Source organism: Corythoichthys intestinalis, chromosome 1, assembly GCF_030265065.1.
Source record: "Corythoichthys intestinalis isolate RoL2023-P3 chromosome 1, ASM3026506v1, whole genome shotgun sequence".
Lineage (NCBI taxonomy): Eukaryota > Metazoa > Chordata > Actinopteri > Syngnathiformes > Syngnathidae > Corythoichthys > Corythoichthys intestinalis.
In genome coordinates, this window is record NC_080395.1 from 10,659,663 (window position 1) to 10,675,767 (window position 16,105).

General features: G+C 39.7%; 1 protein-coding gene across 1 annotated transcript; it reads right to left on the bottom strand.

The window, feature by feature from the left end:
• Positions 1 to 255: 255 nt before the first annotated feature.
• Positions 256 to 12,496, bottom strand: LOC130923269 (oocyte zinc finger protein XlCOF6.1-like). Its single transcript, XM_057848826.1, has 2 exons — positions 12,418 to 12,496; positions 256 to 4,743 (listed from the first exon to the last, which is right to left on the bottom strand). The coding sequence occupies exon 2, from the start codon at positions 4,729 to 4,731 to the stop codon at positions 3,529 to 3,531; it is 1,203 nt and encodes a 400-aa protein (XP_057704809.1). The 5' UTR covers positions 4,732 to 4,743; positions 12,418 to 12,496; the 3' UTR covers positions 256 to 3,528.
• Positions 12,497 to 16,105: the final 3,609 nt, after the last annotated feature.

Sequence of the window (16,105 nt, forward strand, 5' to 3'; positions counted from 1 at the left end):
TGGGCACCCCTAATTTAAACTGTATGAACTACAGACAATTACTATATTCTGACACTTGCAATGCATTCAGTGACCTCAATTTAGCTGCAAATAGTATCAATATTTCATGCACACATATTATGTAACACATATTATTTCATATATCCTTTCAAGATACTAACGTTTACTTTACAAGAGTTTACAGAAAACAACAAACAGATGAGACAAAAGCCAAATCTGAGTAGATAGATTTTTATTAACAGACTCAAGGTCCAACAACACAACACAGTAATCTATTAAGAAAAAAACAATAAAAATAAAATAAGAATGAAGAAATAGTACAACAAAAACACAGCACTGGGTCTCCTAGCGACCCACATTCAGAAGGAACGTATACCAGTGCCTCCAAAACCGTGACAAGTAGCGTGTACAGCTGTACAAAATGTTGGTCAGGCCCAACACATTCACATTTTTTGAACCATTCAGACGACTGATAAACTTAAACATGTATACCCTTAAAACAGACTGGAGGGTATCCACCCGAGCTGCTACCAACATTTCTGAAGCACTGGTCTATCTGGGCCTTTTCAACAAAATTCTCAGGGAATCGTCATATGCCATTTGTAATCTCTGGAAATTTGCTTTGTTATAATTAGACCACAGATGCGCAGTGTACAATAGGCCTTAAAAAGGACCACCTTGACCTCATCAGAGCACTGACCAAATTTACGGGAGAGGATATTAGCTTGGACATATAGAGAATGGCATTGGCGAAATATGTCCTCATTGTCTGTCAGCGTGTCGGTGATCATATGGCCGATTTCACCTGACTGCAGGACTTTTAACACTTGACCAGCCAACTTAAAGTCAGGGAAGACCAATCGTTTATCCCCATCTGACCTTACAATCATGACGACACTCTTAGCATCATTATATTTAATATCGTCTAGTTCCCCGTACTTGGCACACATAGTGAGCAGCTGCTGGAGACCAGCTGAACTTGGACTAAAAAGCACACAGTCGTCGGCATACATAAGATGGTTCACCACCAACCCACCAGCCATGCAGCCAGTTTTACATCTACTTAACTGCTTTGACAAATCATTCATATAAAAATTGAATAAAATTGGAGATCAAATGCTTCCCTGTCTAACCCCATTGTTAACGTGGAAGGGGGCAGACACACAGTCATCCCACTTCACCTGGATTGTTTGGTGTGTTTACCAATATGACAAAATTCTTAGAATATCATTAGACACACCCGCTTGGCTTAATTTATTAAACATCTTCCCATGGTTCACACGGTCAAAAGCCTAGGAAGCGTCTAAGAAACACATTAGCACAGAGGAGTTTTTACTTATACATGTATTAACCAAATCTTTTAGAACGTAAATACACATATCTGTGCCATGCTTAGATTTAAAACCAAACTGATTATCTATTGAGCTTATTAATATTAGGGATTTCCCGATCCAGGTTTTTGCACTTCCGATCCGATACCAATATTGTTTTGCACTTCCGATCCGATATCGATACTGGCCGATACCGGCCTATCTGAGCATGTGTTAAAGTTTAAAGTTATTTAGCCTCCTTACTTAGTTGTCAGACTCAAGTTGAAAAAGGTTTTAGTACTCTTGATAACAACTAGCCAGCTGAATTAGGTGAGTTTGAATAACACACAACGGTTGGTCACAAGAAACCGACCTGTTTATTCAGTGACAAACACAAAACATTATAAATAACAAACAGAAATGGCATAGTCAGTCAGCAAAACGTGCAAATAATATTGAAAACTGTCTTAAAAAAGCAAAACACACCAACATCCTCAGTGGAAAATCCCACAAATCCCCCAAGCTATTAGATGCTTTTAATGTTTTGTGCATTAGTTAAAAAAATTGTACATAAAGCCTCTCAGGTTTAAATAAACGACTATTTCAGTATCAAGTTAACGTTTTAAAACAGTAAATAAAATACTCAAGTCCCCATTCTGTATCAGCAGCTTTAAACTACATTCAATTCATTTAATTTTGCGAATAAACTATTAAAGTTGTTAAAATTACTCCCATTCAGGGGTCGCGTTAACCGAATATTTTCCGTCGTTGACCGATTTTTTAAAACGGTGACGGAAAAAACAAATCCATCCGTCATTTTGACCGGTTGCAAGTCACACCCCAGACCACAGGGTGGCGAGTGAGCTTATTAATTAGCTATTGTCTCTCTTGATGCATGACGTCGTTAGCCTTACTCTGAAAAATGTCAAGGCAACTGAGTGTCCGAAGTTTCTTCAAAAAGCCCCAAAACGACGATGGTGTTGATAAAAGAGGTGAAAAAACAGGGACTGCACAAGCGGGCACGCAATTCAAGTCCATGCGCACCAGGAGGAAAGTGTGAGACTACGTTCAAGCCACAGCAGGTGAACTGTTAATTTCATTGTTCCATATGCTACATATGGTAGGCTACCTAACTACTGGGGCCACAGTTAGCTGTTTTTGTCACTGCGGAGAAAAAGTTACATATTCATCTGCTTGATGTGTGATGGCACGGTGTGGATTCTCTGTTAAGCTTGTTCGGACAGAATATTAATTTAAAATGAATGAAAACTAAATACTATTGAATATGTTGAAGCGGTATGCAATGTTAAGAGTCTTGTTAGCTGTAGGCGCACTATCCTAGACCCCTCACTATCCACTCGCGGGGGCCTGCGCTTGTCAGTGACGTTCCTTATTCTCGCTATATGATTATACAACTTTAACATTTGTTAATAATACGCTCTGTGTGTAGTATCATCCATCGCTTTTCTATCGTACAGGGTAAGGAGGGCTTGCAATTATTAGCAAGCCTCACCTTCCAAAAGTCTTTAGAATTTTTACGTAAAAGCTTCTTGGCCATGGAGTCAACCCTCAATTTTTGCTCATTCTTTTTAACGTACCGAATTGCATACTTATATTTTGCATTTGTGAGCTTCTTGTATTTAAATATAGGGCCCTGTCTGGGTCTACCAGCCAGAGCCCAAGACTTGGTAGCTTCACAGGCTTCAACATAAAATTCAGCTACAAAAGTGTTCCAGCCAGGCTTGACTTTACACATCTTTTTAAGTTAGTAGTGAGTATATCAAAATAGCAGACAAGTCATAATATCAACAGAAGATCAAGTTTGATATGACGTAACCTCACCTAAACTAAACTCAATTCCTTCAATCACAAAAAAAAAAAATTAAAGATAATTGGATAGTTGTGAAAAAGACCAGGACCTTAGTCAAAATTTTCTATTATCCCAGACAATAGTAGGTGGCTTATTACCTGACATGTTTCTGCGATCACTTCCTCCTTCGTCAGAGGGTCACCCTCGGTACATCTTTTGATTTGACTCGTCAAGTAGCGATATACACCACAACATGTGCAGACAAAAGGCTTTTTCCAGTCGGTGTACACTAGGGGTCTCCAAACCAATTCTCAAGGGCCGCTGTGGGTCCTGGTTTTTGTTCATACTGATCAATCACACAATTTAACAAATGAAGTTTCTTCTAAAACAAGTAGCACCTGACTGCAATCAACTGATTATACTTGTAAAACATAAGATTGGTGCAAAGGTGCTGTCTTGTTTTGGTGGAACAAAACCCTGCACCAACTGCGGCCCTATGTGGAATAGTTTGGAGACCACTGGTGTACACTTATGTATTGTTAAACTACACTTCTGAGAAAATCTTTTGTTGCAAAGTGTGCAAACAAAAGGCTTTTCCCCAGTGTGTGTACGCATATGCGCTACAACATTAGACTTCTGAGAAAATCCTTTGTCGCAAAGTGTGCAGGCGAAAGGCTTTTCTCCAGTGTGTGTACGCTTGTGTGTTGTCAAATGAGTCTTCTGAGAAAATCTTTTGTCGCAAAGTGTGCAGACAAAAGGCTTTTCTCCAGTATGTGTACGCGTGTGGCTTTCTAACAGTACCTTCTGAGAAAATCTTTTCTTGCAAAGTGAGCAGGTGAAAGGCTTCTCTCCAGTGTGCGTGCGCATGTGTTTCTTTAGAGTTCTTAACTGCATGAATCGCTGAGCACAACAAATGCAGGCAAAAGGCCTTTCTCCTGTGTGTGAACGCTTATGTGTCTCCAAATCACTTTTGTGATGAAATCTTTTATCACAAAGTGAGCAGGTGAAAGGCTTCTTCTCTCCAGTGTGTTTTCTTGTATGCACCTTTAAACTTCCCTTCTGGGCGAATCTTTTACCACAATATGTGCAGGCAAAAGGCTTTTCTCCAGTGTGTGTACGTCTATGCCTTTCTAAATCAGACTTCCAAGAAAATCCTTTGTCGCAAAGTGTGCAGAAAAATGGCTTTCCACCCGCACATTCTTTTGCGTCTATTTTCAGTGATGACCTGTTTAAGGATTTCAAAGCATTTTGGTTTAAGTCATCATCTTCCTCATTAGTATCAGTGTCAGATGAGTGTGACATTACGTCGTCGCTGTCCGAGAACGGAGCTAGGAGGCCGTCCGGTTGCGATCGTCCCTCTTCTTTTGTTGTTAGGTGTTGAAATGAGCTGTCGCTCGAAGGTGTCGCTGCTCCGCGCTCTTCACTTTGGCCTTCGTCATCTTCGCTCTTCACACCGACGGGCACTGCAATGATTTCATCTTCCTGTTCTTCTTCTTTAATGTAAGGGGTGACTGGCTCTGCTTCCTGCTTGATGTAAAACATCTCCGGCTCCTGTTTAATTTGAAAGTGGAGAGGATTGTGTTTCTCAGGGTGACGATGATCTTCAGTCATGTCTGCGGGACACTGGGTGGGAAGAAAAAAAAATCGTGTGATTTGCTGATGTTTGCTGTGATTTATTCTCATTATTAATTTCATTCAGGGTTTTTCAACCAGTGTGCCATAGCACACTAGTGAGAGATCGTCAGGTGTGCCGCTAGAAATGATCCAATATTGCTTTTTTTTTTGTTTAACGTCAGGCGGCGTTGCAGTAGGAAGGAAGGCTGAGGCAGAAGTTTGCTGTTGTTTGTAGATGAGCAAGGTATAGCTCGTGTCACATTCAATAACTGCTCGGATTTCTAGCCGTCAGCCACCGTGCTTTCCGCGACAATGTGGACCTCAGCACGTCTATTGTACATCATTTGATTAGACTCGTCAAGCATCCAGATACAACAAAGTGTCTTTTCCATTTTATCCATGTTTGGCGACCATCAATCCTCCACCTGTGTTTTATTCCAACCCATTGTTGAGGACAGTAAGGCGTCTGATGGCTACAAATCCGATCAGTTCTGAACGCGACACGAGCAGTTGCAGTCGCTTCAAAACAAGTCCAAACCCTATAAAAAATATTTGGAGAGAGGAATTACATGTTTGCTGCCTGGTTGTCCTACACCTTTTTATTTTCCATCATCTGACATAATTGGGGGTCAATAGGTCAGGTGGCCTACAAGCTATTGAGCTAATAAAATGCTAAGACCAGTAATAAATCAATAATAAATAATAAATATTGGGAATGATGTATTAGAAAACAAAAAGGTGTAGGACAACTAGGCAGCAACCATCTTTCATCTAACCCATTTCGGGGTCACCAAGTCAAATGGCCAACAAGCTATTGAGCTAATAAGATGCAAATAACAGTAATAAATTAATAAATATTAAAGCTCGGCTTCTTCCCACTCCTTTTCGAGCTACACGTGTATGTATTGTTATAATTTTTGTTACATTCATCATGACTGTTTAATTTTTTATTGTATTTTATTTTTTCCATACTTGTTGTTTTTTGTTTTTTGTTGTTATTGCTCGAAATAAAATCAATCAATCAATCAATCAATCAAATATTTAGGGCTGTCAAACGATTAAAAATTTTAATCGAGTTAATTACAGCTTAAAAATTAATTAATCGTAATTAATCGCAATTCAAACCATCTATAAAATATGCCATATTTTTCTGTAAATTATTGTTGGAAGGGAAAGATAAGACACAAGATGGATATATACATTCAAAATACAGTACATAAGGACTATTTGTTTATGATAACAATAAATCAACAAGATGGCATTATTAACATTCTGTTAAAGAGATCCATGGATAGAAAGACTTGTAGTTCTTAAAAGATAAATGATAATACAAGTTATAGAAATTTTATATCAAAACCCCTCTTAATGTTTTCGTTTTAATAAAATTTGTAAAATTTTTAATCAAAAAATAAACTAGTAGCCCGCCATTGTTGATGTCAATAATTACTTACACAATGATGGGTGCTGAAGCCTATAAAATCAATCACACCCAAGCGCCAGCAGAGGGCGGCAAAACTCCATAAAACACAATTAACAAGCAGTTCAATGTACTGTCAGTTAAATCTGTCTGAGCGGTGCGAGTGCGTTAACTATGTCAAATATTTTATTTTTTTTATTTTTTATTTTTTTTAAACCTGTCCTGTTCAGCTGTTTGACACAGAGAATGAAAGTCTAAGTGCCCGGATTCTGAACAGTTTTAATGTTTCACATTGAGAGTCTGACATACTCCCATTGTGATCATTCAAAATACCTTTTTATTATGACAAAGCAGCGAACAGGAAGAGATTATGGGGGGACAGAAGACAAGAAATACAAGAGAAGAAAGAAAAACACATACACAACAGAGCTGGGCGGTAAACCGAAAATTTACCGTCACCGAAATTCTTCACGATGACCGACGTAATTTTGACCATGTCGGTAAATTCGGTAAATTAATAAAACAAGAAAATAGTCTTTTCATCCCGCTTTGACTCTGTGTTGTTCGTCTATGCTCATTCCCCTTTAAGAAAGCAGTGAATGTACTTACGTAGGGAGTCACGTGATCATCAGGAAGCCAATCAAACAGAAGCCCGGTAAGCTAACGCTAGCAGCTAATGCTACAAGCAAAACGTGATGGAGTGTGGCTTAAGGGAGGTTCGCCAAACTTTCACCCGACATTTAATAGACTCTTGGTGGCATCCAGACGGGCTTTCACCAGCTGTCCTCCCTTGTTCTCACAATTTCCGGAGATGGTGCTTTCAATGCTTTCTACCGGTAGCCAGGCCACAGGCTAACGCTAGCCGCTAACGCTAGCGGCCGCTAGCGGCTAACGCTACAAATGAACGTGATGGAGTCGGATAGCGGCTCTAACCTTGTCGAAACGGCTGAATTTAATGAGTGGATTGGGCATGGACTGCATCTAGCAATTACTATGTCGCGTTATTTTGTATCTGACTGTGTGTGATTTCTCTGATAGCTTTTGTGATGGTAAAGCATTCAGCATAAAGCACAAATGGCCCCAGCTATTTTTCTGTATGTGTTTAATTCTGTGTCATTATTGCTATCATAAAATCTTAAGTGTTTCATTTGCAGAAGATCAATATAGCTTTAATGTGTGTCTGTCTGTCTGTCTGTCTGTCTGTCTGTCTGTTTGGGGGTTCATGTATGTGTGCATTTATTTAAAAATGCACTGGGGGGGGGGGGACCCTGAAACCATAAAGTAAACACTTGTATTGAATAATTATGTCACAGCAGCCATTAACAATAAATTGTCTTTTTGAAGTGTACTGTTCGAGCTGCAAGTCATTTGTGTTACAATGACATGTTTGCACAGGCATATCGATTTTGACAATGTACATTGTTCAAGCCATACACTCTTTTATAAATGCTCATACTTGAATTCTTATTGTTTACAATTCATTTGTATAAACCTAATGTCTAGACTGCATGTACATTTGTTAAATATATCAAATTGAATGCTGGTAACTAAATCAACAAGAAACTGTTAATCTGTATTTCATGCATTGATTCAGATTTTCAAATTATATAACAGTCCGCTTGGACGACTTTATCGTCATTTATCGTTATCGAGATAAATCTGCTCCATTTATCGTGATACATGTTTAAGGCCATATCGCCCACCCCTAATACACAAACAACAACAAGAAATACATTGAACATCTAAACTAGTTACTAATATGCTGGTGCTATCGTCAGCGAGATGTATTTCCGGTTTACACCATGTGGGGGCCTATTGGCCAGTGAAAGAGGAGAATGGGGGTGGGGGTGTCTATAAGACTATAAGCTAAGTGATTGAAAGGGGTAGAGTGTACACAAATCAGTTCTGTGATCTAGAACCCAGTAATCGTGTGAATCTCTTATGAGTGTAAGCCTGTTGCCGACCAACCCTACGCCGCCGCATCGCCAATCCCGGCACCGGAACCCCCAACCCGAGCATGCCCTACCACATCCAGCAGCACGCAAGCCCAACCGGGCGCGCGACAGCCACGCAGACGGGCGGAGAAACCGCGCGGGCGCCAACCCAGGGCCACGGACCCCACCCAATTAGTCGTGCAATTTATAGAGCAATTCATGGAAGCCCCGGTGTTATCTGACGCTGGTAACTCATTGGATGCGTTGCATAAAAGGCGTTATGTGGACAAGCTTCAGTTTATCCATTCGCCAGATCCATATTTGATGCCTAAATCAATGTTTTTCGACCCGCGGTCTTCGCCGTCTCTGCCTGACATCTGCTACCCTGATATTTACAACTATCTTGTCCACACAAAATCAGCCTATTCTCACGAAAGTTTGAAAAACTTTAAGAGCTTGGAGGCTTATAAATGCTACGTTGCTGGTTGGGTGAAACAGGTCCTCGTATACGAAAATTCGGCAGGAATCTTGTGCTCGGGAAGGTGAGTTACAAAATTTTCAATTCAAAATCTTTTGTTCTTGCTAACATCCACTGTCAAGTCTAATGTATTTCATGTCATTTGTCAATGGAGCTAGGGCTTTTAATGTTTATATGGTTTAGCGATAGCACTCTCACTACATACATATATAATATGTAATACATATGAAGTGCGATAGCACTACTCCAGATTGTCCCTAGTTGAATTTATTTTTTGGCTTTTGACCTCAACAGTGAAATTGTAAATTCATTGTATGACAACTGTCGTATTATCCCCTTATAATTATATATTTTCAGGTAGTTCATTCACAACGTCTGAGTGTATGTTGTCGGCGATTAGCCTAGCAATGATCTTAATTGTGGTTGTCAGCCCAAAACCCTCTAAATATAAATTAAATGCATCTTAACAGATATAAAATGACTACTACATAATCTGTGGTTATCGTTTAGAGCCCAGTTTTCTCGTCGAAATGCAGCAGTCCATCTCGCTCTCCTCTCCTGGTCTCTCGGAATACGGTAGAACTTCAAGTCTCTCCGTCTATCTTCTCTGTTATTGCAACCGACCGCCACACACGCCTTCACCATTTTGATCATTAATGTTAACGAGCAGAAAAACACGCCATAATAGGAGGAATTTACGTAGCGGTAATGCGTCAAAACGACGAGTTGACGGACAATATGGCGCGGGGGCGTGGTTGTGACGTCATGTGAGTAGGGTCTAATGGCCACACGTGGAAGTGAGTGACAGATGCCCCGATTCTGTTTCCGCTCCCTCCCCTGCCCGCGATGAGGCTGGCATCTGATTGGTCGTGTGCAATGTCAGAAGACGCTGCTGCTTGCTCAACGCCCTCCCACGCAGCTAACGCAGCCCCAACTTCATAGAACGAATCAGTGCAGATGGTGATCAGTTCGGTCTTGTTCACCCAAACAATTCGTTCAAAAAGAACGAATCGTTCGCGACCGATACAACACTAGTGTGTGGTTGTGAGAATGAATGGCAGACATAATTAGGCTCGAGCATTTACGTCACAGCAGCACGGGATCATGCGAGATTTGCGACAACGCAGCCATTTCGGAAGCACGTCTGCATCACGGGACATTTAACCTTAACAGCAAATACAATTCAACTACAAGTGCCAAAGATGGAAAAAAGTAAGGAAAACTTGCCAGTTTGATACAGAGACAAACTTGTTACCACGGCGCAGGACAGAAATGTGAGCAATTTTAAGGATGTGAACAACGTTGACCCTTACAAGCAAGCCGAACACAAATGGAATAGAGATGTCGACAAGCTTCCACCACTACGCGAAATGGACATCATGCTGTATTTAGTGTTTGGTCTAAGTTATTACACTCATCAGCAATTCCGAAACTACAAATCGCAACAAAGCTACGAACAGTTTTGCTGCGGATGGGTGCAGGACCTGCAAATTAGTACCATAGCAAACGGCAACATCATCTTTCTAGCAAAGGTAGGCAATGTGTGTTTACATTAGTCTGTGACCACGGATGTACAAATTTTTTGTTGCAGAAAATGTAGCCTGTGTACAAATTCTTTGCCACTCTCTTACGTCAACATATTACAGCTTTTTCATTTAGCAACGACAGGAATTATGTCTTATGAAGACAATGGACATGTATGCATGCTAGTTGTTTAGCTGTAGCTATAGCTAACAACAGGCCGATTTAGGGCATAAAGCTACCGAAATTTGCGTTAACAAACGAAATTAACTTACCGGAGTGGAAGTTAGAGCTGGGCGGTAAACCGAAAATTTACCGTCACCGAAATTCTTCACGATGACCGACGTAATTTTGACCATGTCGGTAAATTCGGTAAATTAATAAAACAAGAAAATAGTCTTTTCATCCCGCTTTGACTCTGTGTTGTTCGCCTATGTTCATTCCCCTTTAAGAAAGCAGTGAATGTACTCACGTAGGGAGTCACGTGATCATCAGGAAGCCAATCAAACAGAAGCCCGGCAAGCTAACGCTAGCAGCTAATGCTACAAGCAAAACGTGATGGAGTGTGGCTTAAGGGAGATTCGCCAAACTTTCACCCGACATTTAATAGACTCTTGGTGGCATCCAGACGGGCTTTCACCCGCTGTACTCCCCTTGTTCTCACGATTTCCGGAGATGGTGCTTTCATTGCTTTCTACTGGTAGCCAGGCCACAGGCTAACGCTAGCGCCTAACGCTAGCGGCTAACGCTACAAATGAACGTGATGGAGTCGGATAGCGGCTCTAACCTTGTCAAAACGGCTGAACTTAATCAGTGGATTGTGCACGGACTGCATCTAGCAATTACTATGTCGCGTTATTTTGTATCTGACTGTGTGCGATTTCTCTGATAGCTTTTGTGATGGTAAAGCATTCAGCATTAAGCACAATCCAACAGTGAAACTTGTAATATGACCGAGAAATGGCCCCAGCTATTTTTCTGTATGTGCTTAATTCTGTGTCATTATTGCTATCATAAAATCTTAAGTGTTTCATTTGCAGAAGATCAATATAGCTTTAATGTGTGTCTGTCTGTCTGTTTGGGGGTTCATGTATGCCTGCATTTATTAAAAAATGCACTTGGGGGGGGCTGAAACCATAAAGTAAACACTTGTATTGAATAATTATGTCACAGCAGCCATTAACAATAAATTGTCTTTTTGAAGTGTACTGTTCAAGCTGCAAGTCATTTGTGTTACAATGACATGTTTGCACAGGCATATTGATTTTGAAAATGTAGATTGTTCAAGCCATACACGCTGTTATAAATGCTCATACTTGAATTCTTATTGTTTACAATACATTTTTATAAACCTAATGTCTAGACTGCATGTACAATTGTTAAATATATCAAAATGAATGCTGGTAACTAAATCAACAAGAAACTGTTAATCTGTATTTCATGCATTGATTCAGATTTTCAAATTATACAACAGTCCGCTTGGGCGACTTTGTCGTCATTTATCGTTATCGAGGTAAATCTGCTCCATTTATCGTGATGCGTATTTAAGACCATATCGCCCACCCCTAGTGGAAGTGCATAGAGCAAACTCAGTGTGTAACTGGAGAATCAAACGTTATGCCCTTCCTTCTGATCGAGGCCACCCATGCCATTCTTCGACGTTTGGTAAATTCAGATATGACCTTTGCCTCGCCTTTTCTCCATGTAGGGATCTGGAAGAAACACAATGGGGTTCCGTCGAGCTGTACATTCTCCTTTCTATTCGATCGGTTGTTGCAATTCTTTACCGCTCAATAATTTCCAACCATTTCTAAGGAGCGACCCGTGTTGAAATGCCTCACTGTTTATGTTTCCCGGGGTTCTGACACCGAACTTCCCGCTTCCAAAATGGCGATAGCGGCGGAAACCTCGCGAGTGCCACGTCATACGCTCGAACCTAATAAAGAACAGTCGTTGTTGTGGGGCAACGCCACGAGAATCTCACAGTTTCCTGTGTTCAAAAGTAAGATTTCAAGCGTGCGAAAAAGCCACAGTTAACTTAAGTCAGCACTATTTTGTAGCATCTTTAAGACAAGTCGAGAAGCGTCTTATACAATTATATAAAATCACTCTAATGTTAACCGAGCGAGCCCCCCTGAAAACAAAATCTACAAATCAGAAGTGGCGTAAAGACAAAGCAATCGAAATGCGGACAGGTGTCTTGGCTAGCGAGCTAAGCTAAAACAAAACAAAAATTGTTTTGCAAGCCTGGGAAGCTATTACATGAAGCCAAACAACTTCCACTAAGCCTTAAGAGTCCATTTAGTCCATTAAATTCTTATTTGGGTACTTACCAGATGAAAATGCGTTGAATGAGCTCGTTATGTTTAGAGAAGGGAACACGAAAGAGGTGCAAGTTAGCGAGGCTACACGGTCACGGACGTGACGTCAAGTGAACCGGAAGTAAAATCGTACAGGCGCTGGCGCTTCAAAAGCTTGAAGCGTTTGGAACCAAAACTACTTCAAATCACTCGACTCCAAAAATATTCAAGATGTACTAAATAAATCCAATTCTGAGTCAAAACTGTCAATGACTTGCCTTGAGCCCGAATTATTGAAAAAATATGAAACAAAATGAATCGTGCAAGGAAAAACTGAAATCGAGGCGAAGAGAACGACCAGGAGAGGTCGCTGTTTGAAGGAACCGTCCAGGTTTTGTCACGTGACTTTAATAAATGAAATACATAACTGTTTCAATATTTTCTGAAAATAAAAAGTGTTTTTTTTAAATTCTATGCTGTATATGAATTGATAAATTATTACAGTGGTAATAAAAACTAAATTACTGAAAAATACAGACTACACATTGGCTACAGTATGTCCCCAAGTGGCACTCTGCGCAGGGGTTTTCAACCCAGTCCTCAAGGCACACTGTGGGTCCTGGTTTTTGTTCCAGCCGATCCAGCAGAGACAGTTGAACCAATGAGGCTTCTGCTAAAACAAGCCACACCTGACTGCAATCAACTGATTGCACTTGTAAAACACCAGATTGGGGAAAAAGTGTTGTCATCTTGTTTGGTAAGAATGAAATCCTGCACCCACAGTGTGCCTTAGTGGAATAGGTTGGGAACCCTGAGATCTAAAATGGTTCACAAGAGGAAGTAGTAGGAATAGTAATAAAACAAAAAAGGTCAAGGAATTCTATTATATATCAAGAGTGGAAAATAATACAATGCACAACACGAATAAAGACGTCTTCCCTGAAACCATTTAAATTAAGTTTGGAAACTGAACAATAAACAAAAGATAGGACAGCATCAAAGCTTTTCAAATATTAACACAGGCCTATAATTGGGAAAAAAATGTTCTAGGATATATCAGCCTTTGTGTCCTTAAGGAAATATTCCATAGATACATTAAAATATTCTCATTGAGAACATATGAACTGTATGAACTCGCAAATAAGAGACAATTTCTATATTCTGACACTTGCAATGCATTCAATGACCTCAATTTAGCTACAAATAGTATAAATATTTCATGTACAAATTTGAATGTTGACCAGTGTAATGAGTGTTATTTCAAAGCGCCTTTTAAGACGCTCAAGGTCACATGACAAGAGTTTACAAAGGCAACAAAAAGAGGGGACAAAAGCTAAATCTGAGTTAATCAAAGTAGCAGAAAAGTCACAATATAGAAGAGAACAGAAGATCAAGCTTGATAAGAAGTAAGTCTAGTGATGGGATTTTCGTCTCTTTTCGGTGATCCGGTTCATTTGGATCGGCTCAGTGAAAAGCGGCAGCTCTTTTTGGCTCTCATACGGCTCTTTTAACTTTAGCTTTTCTTTTAAATATTGATGACAAATGTAGCATACATTTTGATAAATTACTATGTGAACTAAATATTGCACTCTACTGACTGCAAATAACAACAATTATCAAGCAAAGAATAGGGTTTTTAGTATTTTTACTTATTTTATTGTACATTAAAAAGGCTCCATACAATAAACAAACAAAATTAAACTTCAACCAACAACAATCAAACATGCTGCATCCTAACAAAAATAGTGAGTAGTAACTGCAACAGCAGCAGTGAATTAAACAAACATAAGCTACTCCTTGCTATATTTTAAATTTGCATTCAAGAAAACTAAATACTTCAACTTGGACGGGCTGATCCAGCTCCTTCTTTCAGTAGTTATTTGTCCAGTCTTTGAGAACACCCTCTCTGACAGTTTGTAGTACAAACCGCGTTCGTGTGTCATCCTTTCCTCTTCCTGTGTCTGTCTGTGGCTGCGCAGACGCGACAGAGCATGTGCTCAGCGTGCACTCCGTGCAGTACCTAGCACCAAGCCCCTCGCCCCTCCTCTTTCTCTTCCTGTCTCCCTCTCTGAGCACGGCAGCTGAGCCACTGCCAAACCTCTCTTCAGACACATGAAAAAGAGAGAGCGAGAGCCCTGTTAAAATGAAATTGCTGTCAACGGCAGCCAATGAACTGACCTAAAAAGGCACAGAAACTAATAGGAAGTGACCTGAGATTAACAGAATGTACGTGCGTTAGTGTCACCATCACGTAAAGTGAAATATACATGCCAAAGTACCTATGCCTGATTTATTGTGTGCATGGCTCTGTGTGTGTGTGGTTTTGAGAATGAATAGCAGACATAGTAAAGAACCGTTGTTTTTGTTGTGGATCAACGCCACGAAAGGGTCTCGCAGTGTCCCATATTCTAATCTAAAGCAGGATTGCAAGCGTACGAAAACGCCACAGTTAGTCTACACTCAATAGTATTTTGTAGCATTTTGAAGGCAAGTCGAGAAGCGTCTTATACAGTTACATGTGATCGCTCTAATGTTAAGTGAGCAAGCCCCCCTGAAAACAAAATCTACAAATCCGAAGTGACGTTAAACCAAAGCAATCAAAATGCGTTAACCTGTCTTGGTAGCGAGCTAAGCTAAAAAATTTAAAACAAATTTTTTTAAGTTTTGCATGCCTGAGCATCTATTACATAAAGCCAAACGACTTCCACTAAGCCTTAAGATAGTACGTTTTAGTCCATTAAATTCTTACTTGGTACTTACCCGATGAAAATGCTTTGAATGAGTTTATTTGGTTAAGAGAAGGGAACACGAAAAAACGGCAAATGCGACGAGGGTACACGAACGTTGCGTCAAGTAAACCAGAAGTGGAAATGTTCAGGCGCTTAAACTTCATCGTCCATCGAGGAACAAAGTAATGAACTCGCTTATAATGTCAAACGATTAAAATTTTTAATCGAGTTAATTACAGCTTAAAAAATAATTAATCGTAATTAATCGCAATTCAAACCGTCTATAAAATATGCCATATTTTTCTGTAAATTATTGTTGGAATGGAAAGACAAGACACAAGACGGATATATATACATTCAACATACGGTACATAAGTACTGTATTTGTTTATTATAACAATAAATCAACAAGATGGCATTAACATTATTAACATTCTGTTAAAGCGATCCATGGATAGAAAGACTTGTAGTTCTTTAAATCTTAGTACAAGTTATAGAAATTTTATATTAAAACCCCTCTTAATGTTAGGTTAAACTAGTAGCCTGCCATTGTTGATGTCAATAATTACACAATGCTCATGGGTGCTTAAGCCCATAAAATCAGTCGCACTCAAGCGCCAGCAGAGGGTGACAAAACTCCCAAAAATACAAGTACCATGTTGGCATTCCACTGTGCTGTCATATTAATCTGTTTGAGCTGGGCATGTGCGTTAATTGCGTCAAATATTTTAACGTGATTAATTTTAAAATTAATTACCGCCCGTTAACGCGATAATTTTGACAGCCCTAGTATTTTTTAATCATGTGTATTAATTGAATTGATAAATACAATGGTAATAAAAACCAAACTAATAAAAAATACAGACTACACATTGGCTATGTCCTCAAGCGACAGTCTAATTTTATGTAAAATGGTGAAGAGCTCTAAAAAAAAAAGGTTCACAATAGAGGAAGTATGGGGAGAAAATGAATTTAAAAAAAAAAAAAAAAAA